Source organism: Somniosus microcephalus, chromosome 18, assembly GCF_052327205.1.
Source record: "Somniosus microcephalus isolate GS21.2 chromosome 18, FLI_Smic_1.0, whole genome shotgun sequence".
In the NCBI taxonomy this organism is placed as follows: domain Eukaryota; kingdom Metazoa; phylum Chordata; class Chondrichthyes; order Squaliformes; family Somniosidae; genus Somniosus; species Somniosus microcephalus.
In genome coordinates this window covers 71,001,388-71,021,565 of record NC_141004.1, presented here as the reverse complement: position 1 = coordinate 71,021,565, position 20,178 = coordinate 71,001,388, and the positions used below count along the sequence as shown (strand labels likewise).

Here is a 20,178-nt window from a genome sequence, read left to right as displayed (position 1 = left end):
ACTGATTTACGGTTTTCTTTAAAAAATAGATAGAATTCAATCCACTGGTAAAATCCTGGAATCCAATGAAATGAAAATGGAATTTGAGTTACTGGGCTGGATTTTCCTCCTTATGTCGGGGGGTGTCAGGGTGGGATTTCAGCCTCCTGCCCTTACCCCTTTGCTGGACAAACCCATGGTGGGATCCCCAACATAGAGAGAGGGCCCTCTGCTGCTGCCCAGCAAAGTCCAGCAGAGCTGGAGCAGGGCCCCACTGCAACACCTCGAGGAGAAGGTGGTGCCACTAAAGGGGGCAGGAGCAACCTGAAGATTTCTGTGGCACTCCTGTGATAGAGAATCTTACTGAGCCACAGGCTCTGTAGGGGCAGGTAAGGTGCCCGAAGAGAGGGAGAGCTGCCCACTGGGTCTTCTCCCTCCAAAAGGGGCATGATTGTGCCTCCTGCCCTGTCCCAGGGTCTACCATCCCCCCCTCTCCTCATGCTCCCTAAGGTCAGCGGTAACTGCAACAGGAGGCCGGGAATTTGATAGGGATGTTGGTGAAGAGGCGGACCCTGGCCTTTCCTACTGGGATGGAGGGGGAAAGGAGAAGCTAAGCCGGGGTGGGGATGTGGTGACAGGCCTGTCTGCCCACCCAATTTTGGAAGGTAAAGTGGGAGGAAATCCATCCCATTAGATTCACTGTGAAACAGTGGCTGTTCCCATAAGTTTGTATCGCAAACCATTCAAGTGTTACATTTTCACATTCCTTTGGGTTTCCAGAAACTGTCAATTAACTGAACCTTTAAGATGATCTAAATACAAATTAATTAAACAATCAATATTAATTAACTGGCCATCTTTAAATCTTGTGTTCCCATAGCATCACTTCTGATTAATCAAGAGTGATGAATAGGTAAATTGGAAAAGGTAGAACAAACATCCATTTAGGATATGCCAAAGTCCTTCACAGACAATTAAGTTATTTTGAAGTGAAGTCACTGCTGTAATATGGGAAAAGGTGGCCGGAATTCTGGGCACAGCAAGATCTTACAAACAGCAATGAGATAAATGATGAGGTAATCTCATAATCACAGAGACCAGCCTGGAATGTACGCACTCAACAAACAAAATGACTAGGCCTGGTTTAAAATGTTTGTGCGTGGCATTCCTTAGCAGCAAGACACACCCTCAGTGGAACCCATCCCAATGTCAGGAAAGAATGACCTTTGTCATCTGTAGAACAACGTCCAATCAGTTAACCCTGCAAAATGAAAAGGGAAATATTAGAGTCTTCGGGGTATATTGCTAAACTGAGACAGGGATCCTACAGATCAGGCTAATGGTAAACAGAAGATGATGATGATGTCTATCTACAGTATGAAAGGGGATGATGGTGTCTATCCACAGTAGGGAAGAAAATGATGATGTCTACATATCACTGAACCCCCGGTCAAACAGTATGGAAGATGATGATGGTGTCTATCTACAGTATGGAAGATGATGATGGTGTCTATCTACAGTATGGAAGATGATGAGGATGTCTATCTACAGTATGGAAGATGATGATAGTGTCTATCTACAGTATCGAAGATGATGATGGTTTCTATCTACAGTATGGAAGATGATGATGGTGTCTATCTACAGTATGGAAGATGATGATAGTGTCTATCTACAGTATCGAAGATGATGATAGTTTCTATCTACAGTATGGAAGATGATGATGGTGTCTATCTACAGTATGGAAGATGATGATGGTGTCTATCTACAGTATGGAAGATGATGGTGATGATATCTTTCTACAGTATGGAAGATGATGATAATGTTTAGCTGCAGTATCGAAGATGATGGTGTCTATCAACAGTAGGGAAGATGATGATTGTGCCTATCTACAGTATGAAAGATGACGATGATGTCTATCTACAGTATGGAAGATGATGATTGTCTCTATCTGCAGTATGGAAGTTGATGATGATGTCTCTCAGCAGTATTGGAGTGGCTTTTGATAATGTATATCTACAGTAGGTAAGCTGATGATGGTGTCTAGCTACATTAGGGAAGATGTTGATGTTGTCTTTCTACAGTATCGAAGAGGATGTTGATGTCTATCTACAATAGGGAAGATTATGATGATGTCTAGCTACAGCATTTAAGATGCTGATGATAATGTCTATCTACAGTATGGAAGATGCTGATGGTTTCTATCTACAGTATGGAAGATAATGATGGTTTCTATCTGCAGTATGGAAGATGCTGATGATGTCTATCTACAGTATGGAAGATCTTGATGATGTCTATCTACAGTATGGAAAATGATGATGGTTTCTATCTGCAGTATGGAAGATGCTGATGATGTCTATCTACAGTAGGGAAGATGATGCTGATGATGTCTATCTACAGTATGGAAAATGATGATGGTTTCTATCTGCAGTATGGAAGATGATGTTGATGTCTATCTACAATAGGGAAGATGCTGATGTGTCTATCTACAGTAGGGAAGATAATGATGGTGTCTATCTACAGTAGGGAAGATGATGTGTCTATCTACAGTAGGGAAGATGATGCTGATGTCTATCTACAGTAGGGAAGATGCTGATGTGTCTATCTACAGTAGGGAAGATGATGCTGATGTCTACAGTACGGAAGATGCTCATGGTGTCTACGTACAGTATGGATGATGCTGATGTCTATCTACAGTGCGAAAGATGTTGATGATCATGTCTATCTGCAGTAGAGAAGACAATTATGATGGTGTCTATCTGCAGTATGAAATATGATGATGGTGTCTAGCTACAGTATGGGCGATGATGATGTCTATCTACAGTATGGACGATGATGATGTCTATCTACAGTATCAAAGATGCTGATGATGTCTATCTTCAGTGTGGAAGATGCTGATGATGTCTACAGTATGGAAGATGTTGATGTTGTCATGCTACAGTATAGAAGATGATGTTGATGTCTATGTACAGTAGAGAAGACAATGATGATGGTGTCTATCTGCAGTATGGAAGATGATGATTGTCTCTATCTACAGTATGGAAGTTGATGATGTCTCTCAGCAGTATTGGAGTGGCTTTTGATAATGCATATCTACAGTAGGTAAGATGATGATGGTGTCTATCTACTTTAGGGAAGATGTTGATGTTGTCTTTCAACAGTATAGAAGATGATGTGATATCTATCTACAGCATGGAAGATGATGATGGTGTTTATCTACAGTATCGAAGATGATGTTGATGTCTATCTACAATAGGGAAGATTATGATGATGTCTAGCTACAGTATTTAAGATGCTGATGATAATGTCTATCTACAGTATGGAAAATGATGATGGTTTCTATCTACAGTATGGAAGATAATGATGGTTTCTATCTACAGTATGGAAGATGATGTGTCTATCTACAGTATGGAAGATGATGCTGATGTCTATCTACAGTAGGGAAGACAATGATGATCGTGTCTATCTGCAATAGAGAAGACAATTATGATGGTGTCTATCTGCAGTATGAAATATGATGATGTTGTCTAGCTACAGTATGGAAGATGATGATGATGTCTATCTACAGTATGGAAGAAGATGATGGTGTCTTTCTACAGTATTGAAGATGATGAGGATGTCTATCTACAGTAGGGAAGATGGTGTTGATGACTTTCTACAGTATGGAAGTTGCTGATAATGTCTATCTACAGTATGGAAGATGTTGATGTCATGCTACAGAATGGAAGATGATGTTGATGTCTATGTATGGTAGAGAAGACAATGATGATGGTGTCTATCTGCAGTATGGACGATGATGATAATATCTATCTACAGTAGGGAAGATAATGATGGTGTCTATCTACAATAGGGAAGATGATGATTGTGTCTATCTACAGTAGGGAAGATAATGATAATGGTGTCTATCTAGAGCATGGAAGATGATGTTGATGTCTATATACAGTAGGGAAGATGATGATGGTGTCTATCTACAGTAGGGAAGATGATGCTGATGTCTATCTACAGTAGGGAAGATGATGATGGTGTCTATCTACAGTAGGGAAGATGATGATGGTGTCTATCTACAGTAGGGAAGATGATGATGGTGTCTATCTACAGTAGGGAAGATGATGTTGATGTCTATCTACAGTAGGGAAGATGATGGTGTCTATCTACAGTAGGGAAGATGATGATGGTGTCTAACTACAGTAGGGAAGATGATGCTGATGTCTATCCAGTAGGGAAGATGATGATGGTGTCTATCTACAGTAGGGAAGATGATGCTGATGTCTATCCAGTAGGGAAGATGATGATGGTGTCTATCTACAGTAGGGAAGACGATGCTGATGTCTTTCTACAGTAGGGAAGATGATGATGGTGTCTATCTACAGTAGGGAAGATGATGATGGTGTCTATCTACAGTAGGGAAGATGATGCTGATGTTTATCTACAGTAGGGAAGATGATGCTGATGTCTATCTACAGTAGGGAAGATGACGATGGTGTCTATCTACAGTAGGAAAGATGATGATGGTGTCTATCTACAGTAGGGAAGATGATGCTGATGTCTATACAGTAGGGAAGATGATGATGGTGTCTATCTACAGTAGGGAAGATGATGCTGATGTCTATCTACAGTAGGGAAGATGCTGATGGTGTCTACAGTATTTAAGATGATGTTGATGTCTATCTACTATAGGGAAGATGATGATGTGTCTATCTACTATAGGGAAGATGATGATGGTGGCTATCTACAGTAGGGAAGGTGATGATGATGTGTATCTACAGTAGGGAAAATGATGATGGTGGCTATCTACAGTAGGGAAGATGATGATGTGTCTATTTACTATAGGGAAGATGATGGTGTCTATGTACAGTAGGGAAGATGATGATGGTGGCTATCTACAGTTGGGAAAATGCCCATGGTGTTTACCTACAGTATGGAAGATGATGATGATGGTGTCTATCTAGAGTATGGCAGATGATGTTGATGTCTATCTACAGTAGGGAAGACGATTATGATGGTCTCTTTCTGCAGTATGTAACATGATGGTGTCTATCTACAGTATGGAAGATGCTGTTGGTGTCAATCAACAATAAGAAAGATGATTGTTTCTATCTACAGTATGGAAGATGATGAGGATGTCTATCTACAGTGTGGAAGATAATGAAGGTTTCTATGTACAGTAGGGAAGATGATGATGATGTATATCTACAGTATGGATGATGGTGTCTATCTGCAGTATGGAATATGTTTATGGTGTCTATCTACAGTGGGGAAGATGCTGTTGGTGTCAATCAACAGTATGAAAGATGACGATGATGTCTATCTACAGTATAGAAACATAGAAGATAGGAGCAGGACTAAGCCATTCGGCCCCTCGAGCCTGCTCCACCATTCAATGTGATCATGGCAGATCATCCAAATTCAGTACCCGGTATCCGCTTTCTCCCCATACCCCTTGATCCCTTTAGCCTTAAGAAATATATCCAACTCCTTCTTGAATGTATTTAATGAATTGGCCTCTACTGCCTTCTGTGGTAGAGAATTCCACAGGTTCACCACTCTCTGGGTGAAGGAATTCCTCCTCATTTCTGTCCTAAATGGCATACCCCTTATCCTTAGACTGTGACCCCTGGTTCTGGACTCCCCGACCATCGGGAACATCCTTCCTGCATCTAGTCTGTCCAGTCCTGTCAGAATTTTATAAGTTTCAATGAGATCCCCTCTCATTCTTCTAAACTCCAGCGAGTACAAGCCCAATCTACCCAATCTCTCCTCATACATCATTCCTGCCATCCTAGGTATCAGCCTGGTGAATCTTCGCCGAACTCCTTCCATGGCAAGAACATCCTTCCTCAGATAAGGCGACCAAAACTGCACACAATACTCAAGATGTGGTCTCACCAAGGCCTTGTACAACTGCAGCAAGACATCCTTGTTCCTGTACTCAAACCCTCTCGCTACGAAGGCCAACATACCATTTGCCTTCTTAACCGCCTGCTGCACCTGCATGCTTACCTTCAGCGACTGGTGCACAAGGACACCCAGGTCTCGTTGCACTTCCCCTTCTCCCAATCTATTGCCATTCAGATAATAATCTGCCTTCCTGTTTTTGACACCAAAGTTGATAACCTCACATTTATCCACGTTATATTGCATCTGCCATGCTTCTGCCCAATCACCCAACCTGTCCAAATCATCCTGGAGTTTCTCGGCATCCTCCTCACAGCACACACGCCCACCCAGCTTTGTGTCATCTGCACATTTGGAGTTATTACATCTAGTTCCCTTGGCTAGATCATTAATATATATTGCGAATAGCTGGGGTCCAAGGACTGATCCCTGCGGTACCCCACCAGTCACTGCCCGCCACTCGGAAAAAGACTTGTTTATTCCAACTCTTTGCTTTCTGTCTGCCAACCAGTTTTCTATCCAAGTCAATACCTTGCCCCCAATCCCATGTGCCTTAACTTTACATCTAATCTCTTATGCGGGACCTTATCGAAAGCCTTCTGAAAGTCCAAATATACCACATCCACTGGTTCTCCCTTATCTATTTTACCAGTTACATCCTCAAAAAATTCCAGTAGATAAGTCAAGCACGATTTACCTTTTGTAAATCCAAGTTGACTTTGTCCGATCCTGTCACTGTTTTCCAAGTGCTCTGCTATTACATCTTTTATAATGGACTCTAGCATTTTCCCCACTACCGATGTCAGGCTTACCGGTCTGTGATTCCCCGTTTTCTCCCTACCACCTTTTTTGAATAGTGGGGTAACATTAGCTACCCTCCAATCCATGGGTACTGTTCCAGATTCCATCGAATGTTGGAAGATGATCAGCATTGCATCTGCTATTTCTAGGGCCACTTCCTTAAGTACCCTAGGATGTAGATTATCAGGCCCTGGGGATTTATCAGCCTTCAGTCCCATCAATTTCCTTAGCACCATTTCCTTACAAATACTGATTTCTTTCAGTTCCTCCCCTTCATCAGACCCTATGTTCCCCGACATCTCTGGGAGGTTATTTGTGTCCTCCTTTGTGAAGACAGAACCAAAATATGTATTTAATTGGTCAGCCATTTCTTTGTTCCCCATGATCAATTCCCCTGATTCTGACTGCAAGGGACCTACGCTTGACTTCACCAATCTTTTTCTCTTCACATATCTATAAAAGCTTTTACAGTCAGTTTTTATGTTCCCTGAAAGCTTACTCTCTCATTCTATTTTCCCCTTCTTAATTAATCCCTTTGTCCTCCTTTGTTGAATCCTAAACTGCTCCCAATCCTCAGGTTTGCTGCTTTTTCTGGCCAATTTATATGTCCTTTGCTTGGAGCTTATGCTATCCCTAATTTCCCTTGTTAGCCACGGTTGAGTCACCTTTTTTGTTTTATTTTTATGCCAAACTGGGATGAACAAATTCTGTAGTTCATCCATGCGGTCTTTGAATGCTTGCCATTGCCTATCCACCGTCAACCCTCTTGAGTGACATTCCCCAATCAATCCTACCCAACTCGCGCCTCAGACCAGCATAGTTTCCTTTATTTAAATTCAGGACCCTAGTCTCTGAATCAACTACTTCATTCTCCATCTTAATGAAGAATTCTCTCATATTATGATCGCTCTGACCCAAGGGGCCTCGTACAACAAGATTGCTAATTAATCCTTTCTCGTTACATAATACCCAGTCTAAGATGACCTGATCTCTGGTTGGTTCCTCGACATATTGGTCCAGGAATCCATCCCGTAAACACCCAAGGAATTCCTCCTCCACAGTATTGTTACTAATTTGGTTAGCCCAATCTATATGTAGATTAAAATCACCCATGATGACTGCTGTGCCCTTATTGCACGCTTCTCTAATTTCCCTTTTAATGCCATCCCCAACCTCCGCATTACTGTTTGGAGGTCTATATACCACGCCCACTAACGTTTTCTGCCCCTTGGTATTTGTGGTAAACCACTGTTTGTATTCCTGTTTGTCCTGTTTGTATTCCACTGTGTACATGCCTGGACATGCCTCGGCTGACTCCTCCCACAGGTCCTAGTATAAAGGTGACTGCTCCCCAGCCCTTGTATCCTGGACCGGTCGACCACTCGAGGCAGACCTCCATTCTGTTGTTAATAAAAGCCTTTAGTTACTCTTCTAACTCTCAGTCTTTTATGAGTAATTGATAGCGCATCAGTATTTCTCAGTTCTACCCATACAGATTCCACATCATCAGAGCTAATATCCTTCCTTACAATTGTGTTAATCCCTTCTTTAACCAGCAATGCTACCCCACCTCCCTTTACTTTTTGCCTATCTTTCCTGAATATTGAATACCCCTGGATGTTGAGTTCCCAGCCCTTGGCCACCCTGGAGCCATGTTTCCGTAATCCCAATCAAATCATATTCATTTACCTCTATTTGCGCAGCTAATTCATCCACCTTATTCAGAATGCTCCTCGCATTAAGACACAAAGTCTTCAGGCTTGTTTTTTTAACGCTCTTAGACCTATTAGAATTATTATTTACTGTGGCCATGTTTGATTTAAACCGTTGATTTCTCTGACTGCCACTTTTGTTTTTCTCCTTCCTATCTTTTGCTTTTATCATTGTTTCCCTTCCCTCTGTCCCCCTGTTCAGGTTCCCAACCCCCTGCCATTTTAGTTTAAACCCTCCCCCAGAGCACTAGCAAACACTCCCCCTAGGACATCGGTCCCGGCCCTGCCCAGGTGCAAACCCTCCGGTTTGAACTGGTCCCACCCCCCCCAGAATCGGTTCCAATGTCCCAGGAATTTGAATCCCTCCCCCTTGCACCATTCCTCTAGCCACGTATTCATCTGATATATCCTTCTATTTCTACTCTGACTAGCATGTGGCACTGGTAGCAATCCTGAGATTACTACCTTTGAGGTCCTATTTTTTAATTTACCTCCTAACTCCCTATATTCAGCTTTTAGGACCTCATCCCGTTTTTTACCTATATCGTTAGTGCCTATATACACCACGACAACTGGCTGTTCACCCTCCCTTTCCAAAATGTTCTGCAGCCGCTCTGAGACATCCTTGACCCTTGCACCAGGGAGGCAACACACCATCCTGGAGTCTTGTTTGCGGCCAAAGTATGGAAGATGATCATTGTTTCTATCTACAGTATGAAAGATGATGATGATGTCTATCTACAGTATGGAACATGATGATTGTTTCTATCTACGGTATGGAAGATGATGCTGGTGTCTATCTACAGTATGGAACATGATGATTGTTTCTATCTACAGTATGGAAGATGATGATGTCTATCTACAGTATGGAAGATGATGCTGGTGTCTATCTACAGTATGGAAGATGATGATGTCTATCCACAGTATGGAAGATGATGAAGGTTTCTATGTACAGTATGGAAGATGATGCTGGTGTCTATCTACAGTATGGAAGATGATGATGTCTATCCACAGTATGGAAGATGATGAAGGTTTCTATGTACAGTATGGAAGATGATGATGTCTATCTACAGTATTGAAGAATGATGAATGCACTTCTGCACAGCATGAAAAGATGATGATTGTGTCTGTCTGTGGTAATAAAATATTTTGATGGTCTATACTTTCCTCATCGTTATTAAGAAATATTATTATGGTGTGGGATAATGGTGTGGAATTATTTGGCAGAGCCACAGGTCAATGTCATCTATAAGCATTCGGAGCACACCCTACCCACTGTATTATACAGAACCACCTATTCAACACGAACTGGAATATGCCTGTATCATACACTGAGGCCGTAGGAAACTCTACGTAGTCATGGAGAAGAGTAAATCAGTGTAATACCTTATGATACCTTAGGTCTTACTGTTCCTCCATGGCATGCTGACTTCCTCTGACACATTATACAGCATTCCATTGTTATCATCTAGGGTGTGTGGGTAACAATGAGTACAGTCATAGACTTCACATTTTGAATTGATTCACCAATGGTCCATTGTGATTAACAATGTCTCCACCAATAGGTCTCCCTGACTTAACTTTGAATTTCCCACTGCTTCATCGCCAATAACCCAGGGCTCACATCACCTTCATTCTACATACAGGAGCTGACAGTGAATATATGAATATGGCTCAAAAAGGGTTTTTAAAAATGTAAAGTATATTGTGCAGACCACAATCAACACTGAAAAAAGCAGACGAGTTAAATCAGGAAATAACAATTAGGTGACTCCAAGCTTTAATTTTAAGAGCTTATAGCTTGCAAGCGTAGTAAAGACTAATAGAGATAAGGGCCTAGAAATTGGGTTGGGGCGCCAAAGTGGTGCAAAAGTCGCCTGAGTGCAGGATTTAGCACAGCGATCGGAGTGATACCGATCGCCAGAAATTCAGTTTCAGTGCCGCTCGAGGGACACAGGGCGAGGCTCGAGGCGCTCCACATCCCTCTTAGGGCGCTGAAACTGATTATCGCAGCGCAACGTGCCGCAGTGCCACACGCTGCGGCACGGCACGCTGCGGTACTGCAGGCCTTCCTCCCACTGTTAAGGGGGAGGTGCCTGCAACAGCGCGATCCCCGATCGCGAGTGCCGGCAAATGAGCCTGGCACCAAGGAGAATTGCCGGGCTCTCGGGAAACAGCCGGCAATGCCGCGCGGGGGGGGGGGGGGGGGGCGTCAGGAGGCCGGGGACGGAGGTGCTGGCAGGCAGCCGCCGAAAAAGCGGCCGCCCCGCACCTCCACCTTAACTTGCGCCGCTGCCGGCACAGTAAGGCCCTGTGAACCGGGCGCGGGTAGCGAGCGGCGCAACTGCGGCGTTCGCTACCAAATATCGCGAACGGGGCACGAATGGGGCGCTGCGCACACCGATGACATCATCGGTGGCGGCGCAGCGCAAAAGCCTAACGCCACCATTAGCGCCCCTACTGAATATCGCGGGAGATGCAGCCAGTGGCGCTACAGCCACTGACTGCCTCTTTAGGCGCTAACAGGTGGCGCTACTCACCCAATTTCTCCCCCTAGGAGTTCCACAGTTTTGAGGCCATGGTAAATAATGAGTTTGTTGTGTGAAGTGCTGATTTCCACACAGTGGGTCAAGTTGATTATACATGCATCAAATTATTAGTAACTATGAAATCTCACTTACTGAGTCCCTTTGTGATCCAAGAAAGTTTCTGCTCCGAAAAGGTGGCGTGAGGTTTGATGAAGTCCTCCACAGTGACGGCAGCCAGTGCATTGATACTGGAGGAAACCGTACTTGAGAGATCAATGGGAAAGAATTAGTGCTAAGGTACTGGAGGAGAGAGAACAGGAGACAGATCAATGGAGGGAATCAGGGCATTGATATGGGAGGAGACAGTATGTTGAATATATTCAAGGCTGAGATCGATAGACTTTTGGACTCTCGGGAATCAAGGGATATGGGGATTGGGCAGGAGAGTGGAGTTGAGGTCAAAGATCAGCCATGATCTTATTGTATGGCGGAGCAGGCTGGAGGGGCCGTATGGCCTACTCCTGCTCCTATTTCTTATGTTCTTTTAAGTCAGGGCATTGATACTGGAGGGGACAGTAGTAGAGACAGATCAATGGGAAGGAATCAGGAAATCAACGATTGTTTGATGGAGACAGACGTACCTCAAAGTCCCACTATATGCAGCTGCAACAAAGAGCCCCGGGACACCAGGATAGTCCCTCATAATATTCATCACCAGGTACGGGAGCAACTAATACAAAAGAATATGATATAATCAGAGACAGCACACGAAGACACATTTACAGGGAACTCTGCCCATCCTAGACGGTACAGCGAACTCCCAGGGAATACTGTCCATCCCATTCCTGTTCCTCCTGGCTCCACAGAAACAAAACTATAAGTTTTGCCTCCAGCAGTCCCTTTAAGAGCCACTGAAGACCCAGGTTAACTGGAAGGAGCACACACACAACAAACTCTGCCCAGTGGAGGATGAATTTGGAGCAGGGTCCTAAAACAGCTGTTCGGACCCTGATTTGTATATGCAAGGTGCCAACCGCCTGTTACGGGTGGGCGCCCGGGACGCTTGAAAATGGCCAACTTCCAATTTGTCACCTGGCACACTACCAGGGCAGATTGGGCGTGAGAGGTTATGAAGCAAAACTTGTTTTTGCTCTTTTGTTCACCAAAAAAATGGGCCTGGTGTCCAATTTCTCGCTCCCCTAACTGTCCAGAGTGGTGGAGGTGAATTGGCCGCATATCACTGTTGAGGTCTTACCTGGTCTGGTGCTCTGACTTTTTCCGCTGTTAAGGGGTCGCACTGGTAATAAATGGAGTACATAGTGAGCCCAGTGAACACTGCACATATGCCTGTGACCCACAGGCCAATCATGTTGAAGTACAGAGATCTGAAAGAATCCAAAGAATCTGTCTGAGAAACGGCAGCTTCAAGGGGCAGGAAGTGAATGTCTGATACATGCTGGGGAGACGTTGCTTGTTCAAACCCAATACATACAAGAAAACCGAGATAGCACAGGTGTTGAGGGTCAATAAGAGGGAGCCTCAGCCCTGGGCCATTCGTCCCCAGACACCAGCTTCAGAGCTCACAGCAAGTCACTTCTCAGAGGCTGAGGGAGAGCTTGTGTGTCAGCCTGTTCTCCAGCCCCTCTGTCCTCCAGCCCTCCCCACTGTAGATATCACACAGCACAAAGGGGTAAATGCAGAGAAACGTTTTTAAAAAGATCCTCATACCAAAGAAACAATAAAAGACTCAAACCTTGCAGTGACTGCGAACTTATCAGAGGCTCTCATGCCTGGACACTTGTGATGGCATAAAAGTCATATTCATTTTAAGGTGCCAAGATCAATCACATCAGTGAGTCCTGATCAATGTGTGTTGTGTGTAGATCTATCACAATAGTGAGTCCTGAGCTGTCCCTTGTAGTGTATGTACCTTTAAGGGGAGAACTACTTTTTACAGCTCCTGTATACTGTAGTACCGGCAGTGACCACACCTGTATATAAACCCTGAGTAGGGATCTGTACAATTAGTTTTAGAGTAACCCTCATCCAGTAAACACCTGTTGATTGTTCCCTGCAGTCTCTTGTCTAATTATTGAAGGACACACAACATCAAGATACACGGATCTAACATTGGCGACGAGATGATTCAAACCTACCTGCAACTCTGCATCTCCTCCCAGGGATTCACTCCTGGAGAACAGTGAAAGAAGAAGGCCGAGTCCAGAAGCACGGGCGTCGACCATCCAGCGGTGACTTGAGCATCGCAGGGGAGGCTGTTGAGAGCTGGGCTTGGTTCTCCAGTCACGGTGGTCCAGCGAAACGGGCTGGCAACAGGTACGGCGCAGACCCTTCCCGGACAGCGGCGGCTAGAGCCGACCGACAGCACAGAAAAAGGCCGAGCAGCGTCGACGGGAGAAGAGAGAGGGTAGAGCGCACAGGGTGCAGCCGGTGTTCAGGACCGAGCGGCGTCGATGGGAGAAGAGAGAGGGTAGAACGCACAGGGCGCAGCCAGTGTTCAGGACCGAGCAGCGTCAACGAGAGAGAGCAGAGCGTAGCCGGTGTTCAAGGGCCGAGCAGCGTCAGCGGGGAAGAAAGGAAAGCGCGGGAGACGCCATTTTGAGCCGCAGCGGAGAAGAAGGGAGAGCGCGGGAGACGCCATTTTGAGCCACAGCGGAGAAGAAGGGAGAGCGCGGGAGACGCCATTTTGAGCCAGTCTAACCACACCCAGGGATGCCGAAGAGTGGCAGTGTCACAGCGTTCGACAGTGAAGTCGAAGATTGGACGACATATGTCGAACGCATAGAAGTGTACTGCAAGGCGAATGAAGTGCCAGATGACAGGAAAGCGCTGGTATTGTTGAATTCAATGGGTGCAAAAATGTATGGCTTACTACGAAACCTAGTAACCCCAGAGAAGCCAGTGGAAAAGGATTTTGAAAACATAGTGTCAATCCTACAGGACCACTTAGACCCACTGCTGATAGCGGAAAGATTTAAGTTTCACAAAAGGAACCAGCATAAAGATGAAAGTAATGCTGAGTTTTTAACGGAACTGCGCAAGCTATCAAAACACTGTCAGTTTGGAACGGGACTAGCAGATACTTTAAGGGACAAGTTTGTGTGTGGGCTTCAAAGTGAATGAACCCAGAAACGGCTTCTATCAGAAAAGGATCTTACGCTGGACAAGGCTTTCAGCATGGCAGTATCACACGAAGCAGCAGCACGGGGCGCAGCAGAGATACAACGGAGACCGCAAGAATATGGCACAAATGAAATGTCATACGGAACAGTGAAGTGCTATCGCTGCGGCAGAACAACACACGACCATAAGGATTGCTGGTTCAAGGACCAAGTGTGCAGACAGTGTGGAAAAGTAGGACACATAGCAAGAGTCTGCAGGTCGGAAAAGAAAACCAGCAGCAAGAAATCCCCACAGGAGAAGTACAAGAAGGTACATAAGGTGACGGAGAGTAGTGCAGACGAACAGAAAAGTGATACAGACTCCGGAAGCAAGGAGCTGGGTTGTCTGAAACTACATAATGTGATCAAAACGGAGGATCACCAAACTATCTGGGTCACGCTCAAGATAGCTGGAGTCCAAGTGAAAAGGGAATTGGACACAGGATCAGCCCTAACAGTCATAAACCGAAGGGACTACAAGCGGCTATTCTCACATATACCCTTGAGAGATACAGAGATTGTCTTGAAGACGTACACGGGGCAAAAAGTCTACCCCAAAGGAAAAATAAGGGTGAACGTTATATATAACGGCAAGGAAACACCAAAAATGGACCTATATGTATTGCCAGATGGAGGACCACCACTACTAGGACGTGAATGGATCCGGAAGATACAGCTAGATTGGCATTCCATACAAGCACTGACTGTAGATGCCAAAAAGGATGATGACGTCACACCTGGACGACTGTCAAAAATGCTAACTGACGCACAAGAAGTGTTCCAGGAGGGACTTGGAACACTAAAAGGCATAACGGCGACGATCAAAATAGAGGAAAATGCAAGCCCAAAGTTTTTTAAGGCCATACCAGTACCTTATGCGATCCGCCCAGCCGTCGAAGCAGAGCTGGAAGGTTTGGAACATTCAGGAGTACTGTCCAAAGTGGACTGGAGCGAGTGGGCTACACCCATCGTTCCTGTAATGAAGAGGTCGTTGAGTAATACGCCTGGGGAACCAAAGAAGGTTCGCACCTGTGGGGACTTTAAGGTGACAGTGAACCCAGTCCTTCACACGGTACAATATCCGCTTCCGCGGATTAAAGATATTTTCGCCTCGCTAGCTGGAGGGAAACGCTTCACTAAGATTGATCTGGCCCAGGCGTACCTGCAAATGGAGGTAGAAGAAGCCTCGAAACAGTACCTCACGATCAACACTCATAAAGGTCTCTACCAATACAACCGGCTGGTGTTCGGGGTAGCAACAGCTCCGGCTATTTGGCAAAGGGCAATGGATCAAGTCCTGCAAGGGATTCCAGGGACCCAGTGTTATTTGGCCAACATCCTGGTCATGGGCGAAAATGACAGTGATCACCTCGCCAACCTGGAGCAGGTGCTCACTAGATTGAAGGAATATGGGCTCCGAGCTAATCGCCACAAATGCAAGTTTTTCCAGAAGCAGATCTTGTATTGTGGCCACGTTATTGATGAAGAGGGGTTACATAAGTCCCCTGAAAAGATTGAGGCAGTAGCCAAGGCTCCAGCACCAGAAAATGTGTCACAACTGAGGTCGTTCCTCGGGCTGGTGAACTGCTACCATAAGTTCTTGCCGAATTTGTCTACAGTACTACACCCACTGAACACCCTACTGCAAATGGGGGTACCATGGAAGTGGAATGACGAATGTAAACGAGCTTTCCAGAAGTGCAAAGAATTGATCACATCAAAAGAGGTGTTGGCTCATTTCAACCCAGCACTACCAGTTCGGTTGGCGTGTGATGCATCACCCTATGGCATTGGAGCGGTGCTGTCGCACAAATTCCCGGACGGCTCGGAGAGGCTAGTAGCCTTTGCGTCTCGGTCACTAACCTCAGCCGAGCGTAACTACGCCCAGATTGACAGGGAGGCCCTCAGCCTAGTGTGGGGAGTGAAAAAGTTCAACCACTATCTGCACGGGCAGAAGTTCACCTTGCTGACTGACCACCAACCACTTGTCTCCATCTTTAATCCAATGAAGGGCGTTCCGGTGATGACTGCGCAACGGTTACAAAGATGGTCCCTTTTTCTATGGGCGAACCAATATCAAATCGAGTATAAGGGCACCAAACAGCATGGAAACGCTGATGGGCTATCACGCCTGCCACTGCCTACTGCGGAGGAAGCACCAGCAGTGGACCCTGTCAAAATATTTTATTCGACTATAATTGAACGCTTGCCAGTAACTAACGCTGATACAGAGAAGGAGACCCGAAATGACCCGACACTGTCTCGGGTATATGACTTGACGGTGAAGGGATGGCCAACACATGGCGACTCACTGTTGCCAGCATTCTCATCCAGAAGAGAACAGCTGTCAGTATGCCAGGGGACCTTGATGTGTGGATCCCGAGTGGTAATTCCACCCAAGTTAAGGGAGAGAGTGCTCAATGAGCTTCACGAAGGCCATCTGGGAGGGGTGAAAATGAAAAGCCTTGCTAGGGCTTATGTGTGGTGGCCGGGGATCGATCAGCAAATCGAGGACCTGACAAAGAGCTGCTCAGGATGCCAGAAGGTCCAAAATGCACCACCACATGCCCCTCTACACCCATGGGAGTGGCCCTCATCTCCATGGCAACGGGTGCATATTGATTTTGCTGGTCCATTCATGGACTCAATGGGGCAGAAATTCGGGTCGGGGGCTTGCCGCGCGTGCAAGCCCCCAATCTGCACTTACCCGACGCGCCTGCCGTTCACCTCCAGGGACGCCTGGAATTCCTTTTTGAAACAGAAGAATCCCGGGCAGCGTCTGACGTCACGCCACCCAGGAGTGCAGCCAGCGCGAAGCCTGTAGCGCGCTGTGCAACTGAGACACACCCCTTGAGGTCTCAGTTTAATAGGACACGCCCCCAATGTTTCTCACAAGCTGAAAAGCATTTTTACATGCAGAGCAGCATTTCAAATAGGTTTTTGGTATTTTTATGAAGCTTTTGGTAACTTTAATAAACTTTTAAAAACGTTTACATTATTTTAAAGAATCTGAAGTAGTTTTAAACAGAGTTAAAGCATTTTAAAGTCTTTTAAAAGCCCTGAAAGAATTTTTTTCATTCCATTTATTTATTTAGCAACGTCGTCGTCATACGTGTCTTCACACTGTTCCCTTTGGGGAACTGTATGAAGTGGTGGAAGGATTTATGGCCGTGATTAACACTCATTCCGTGACCGTAACCATCTTTGAACCAGCCATTAGGGTGGTTAGTCCTATGGCGGGAGGGTTTTACGGGCTCCCACAAGCTATACGAGGAGGGGGGGCCACCCACACCCATGGATGCAAATATCCCACTGGATGTCAACCCAGAATTTAGAGCCGGAGCTCTGACTCCACTTGCCGGGACTGTCTGGAGCGGGGTTCGAAACCCTACCCCGTCTGGCCCAGCGGCGGGGATCCTACCGCTACGCCAAAGGCCCACTCCGATTAGCAACGTGAAATGGCTGGAATGAGCACAATTCACGGCATTAAAAGAACTCACAACTGAACTGATGATGACCTCAACAATCTCCTCAACGAGGTGGAGGCACAGCGCCTGCTCATCATTGGTAATGAGAAGTCAAAGGCGCCGCAAAAAGGACAGATGATAGCTTGGTCTTTCAAGTGGCAGCATAGGGCTCCAGTCACGGGGAGGGAAAAGGCGCAGGAAACGTATGGGTGTCACCTTTTGCGTGGAGTGGGCCTTTTGCGTAGCGGTAAGCATCCCCACCGCTGGGCCAGAAGCTGTAGGGTTTCGAACCCCGCTCCAGACAGTCCCGGCAAGTGGAGTCGGAGCTCCAACTATAAATTCTGGGTGGACATCCAGCGGGATACTTGCGTCCGCGGGTGTGGGTGGCCCCCCCCTTCAGATGGGTTGTGGGAGCCCGTAAAACCCTCACGCCATAGGACTAACCACCCTAATGGCTGGTATGAAGATGGTTATGGTCACGGAAGGAGCGTTAACGTGGCCAGAAATCCTTCCACCACTTCATACAGTTCCCAAAAGGGAACAGTGTGAGGATACGTATGACGATGACCTCTTGCGCAATGCACCTTCTTGGACCCTCAGTCGCAGATGCGAGGGGGCAAATCGTGCAATTGTTAAATTTTTCATTTTATTGACATGTAAAATATTGGCCCAGTAATTCCGTTCCAAACGCGTGAGTACGGTCGGGGTACTCACGCGTCTGGCCGGAGGAAATGCCGGTTTTCAGCATGCACAGCGCATGCGGGTAAACCGGCATTTCCTGTCCTCGGAAGCTGATGAACCAACCGACGACAGGGGGCCAGAATCGCCTCCGCACCAAGAGCAAGACACTCAGGAAAGGCGCTATCCAGAAAGAATCAGGAAGCCGCCCCAAAGACTGAATTTACAAATAGACTATTTTCAGTTAATGTTGCATGTTAAAAGTGTTAATTGTAATTAGTTGATATTTAATTGTTAAATGAATGTTATGTACTGTTAATCTAAAAGGGGAGGAATTGTAGTGTATGTACCTTTAAGGGGAGAACTACTTTTTACAGCTCCTGTATACTGTAGTACCGGCAGTGACCACACCTGTATATAAACCCTGAGTAGGGATCTGTACGGTTAGTTTTAGAGTAACCCTCATCCAGTAAACACCTGTTGATTGTTCCCTGCAGTCTCTTGTCTAATTATTGAAGGACACACAACATCAAGATACACGGATCTAACATCCCTCAACGTGTTTCTGAATTCATAACATAAGCCTTGAGCGGTGTGATTGAATCAATTTGTGGGCTGGAGTTTCCTGCACCTCCTGTACTGTATTACAAACAGGATAGAGTTCGGGGAAGTGGGGGGCGGGGGGTGGGGTGGGGGGGTTGGGTGCTGTGGTGGGGGACGTGAAGATTTTGGGCAACACATGGTGTGTTTGTTTATTTCTATCATATCACACTCTGCCTGAGGGCCTGTGATATAGCTACGAGTTACAGCTGAGCTCCTCGGCAACTGTGCCACACACTCCAATAGACCCAGGCAAGTGCTGAGCTGCTACTTACAGTTTAGCCTCGCGCTGGTTTTTACAGGCGATGTACCGCTGAACCTGAGATTGATTGATGCCATACATCGCCGTCCACATAAAACTCCCACCGACCACGATTGTCCAGAAGGTGTGTCGTCTGAACGGATCCGGGTCAAAGCTGGGAAGAGACAGGACACAGTGGTGAGGGGCCATCACCTGGAATTGCTTTAGACTGATCGCTGGGGTAACAGGACAAGCAAAGTTCTATAACTACCCTCACTAGAACACAGTAGCAACAGCCGAGCCCTTTATAGTCCAGAGCATGAGTGCATGATCTGGGCTATTAGTACAGTGCAGTACTGAGGGAGTGCTGCCTTGTTCAATGGACCATCCTTCTGATGTGACAGATAATTCTGGCCTTGTCTGCCTGTTCTGACAGTTCAGTTCAGGACGTTTAAAAAAATTGTATTTATATAGCACTTTTCACAACTTCAGGACCTTCCAAAGCGCTTTACAGCCAATTAAGTACTTTTGAAGTGTAATTTTGTAGTATACGCCCCTGTTCTTTGAATAGGGCCATGGGATCTTTTACGTCCAACTGAGAGAGTAGATGGGGCCTCGTTTTAATATCTCATCTGAAAGACGGCACCTCCGACAGTGCAGCACTCCCTCAGCACTGCACTGGAGTGTCACCCTGGATTATGGGCTTAAATCTCTGGAGTGTGACTCGATCATATAACATACTTTGAATATGATCAGGAATTTCTTGCAATGTCGATACCACAAAAAACACTGATCATTTCCTCTTTTTACTGTTTGGGGGATCTTGCCATGTGCAAAATGGCTGCTATATTTCCCGGCATAATAGTCACTGCACTTCAAAATTATTAAATGTGTGATGAGAGAAGGAATCATATCAACGTAGTCCTTCTTTGTTTCCCTTTATGTTTCAACGAAGGATGCCTGGTAAACATACACCCTAGCTCAGTACCCTAACTCTCCCATTATATCATCACTCAGTACCCTAACTCTCCCATTAAATCATCCCTCAGTACACTAACTCTCCCATCATATCATCCCTCAGTACCCTCACTCTCCCATTAA

At 45.7% G+C, this 20,178-nt stretch overlaps 1 protein-coding gene and 1 long non-coding RNA gene across 2 annotated transcripts in view; one reads left to right on the top strand and one right to left on the bottom strand.

The window, feature by feature from the left end:
- Nucleotides 1–9,542, top strand: part of LOC147105369 (uncharacterized) — a 28,415-nt gene extending 18,873 nt beyond the window's left edge. The window contains exon 2 of the long non-coding RNA XR_015081745.1: nt 9,222–9,542. This is a non-coding gene — a long non-coding RNA (uncharacterized LOC147105369). The remainder of the gene's footprint in view (nt 1–9,221) is intronic.
- Nucleotides 1–20,178, bottom strand: part of slc5a8l (solute carrier family 5 member 8, like) — a 170,677-nt gene that overhangs the window by 29,821 nt on the left and 120,678 nt on the right. The window contains exons 6-9 of the mRNA XM_086011666.1: nt 19,112–19,252; nt 12,168–12,297; nt 11,554–11,642; nt 11,066–11,175 (exon numbers count right to left, since the gene is read on the bottom strand). Coding sequence (XP_085867792.1) covers nt 11,066–11,175; nt 11,554–11,642; nt 12,168–12,297; nt 19,112–19,252 — 470 coding nt within the window. The remainder of the gene's footprint in view (nt 1–11,065; nt 11,176–11,553; nt 11,643–12,167; nt 12,298–19,111; nt 19,253–20,178) is intronic.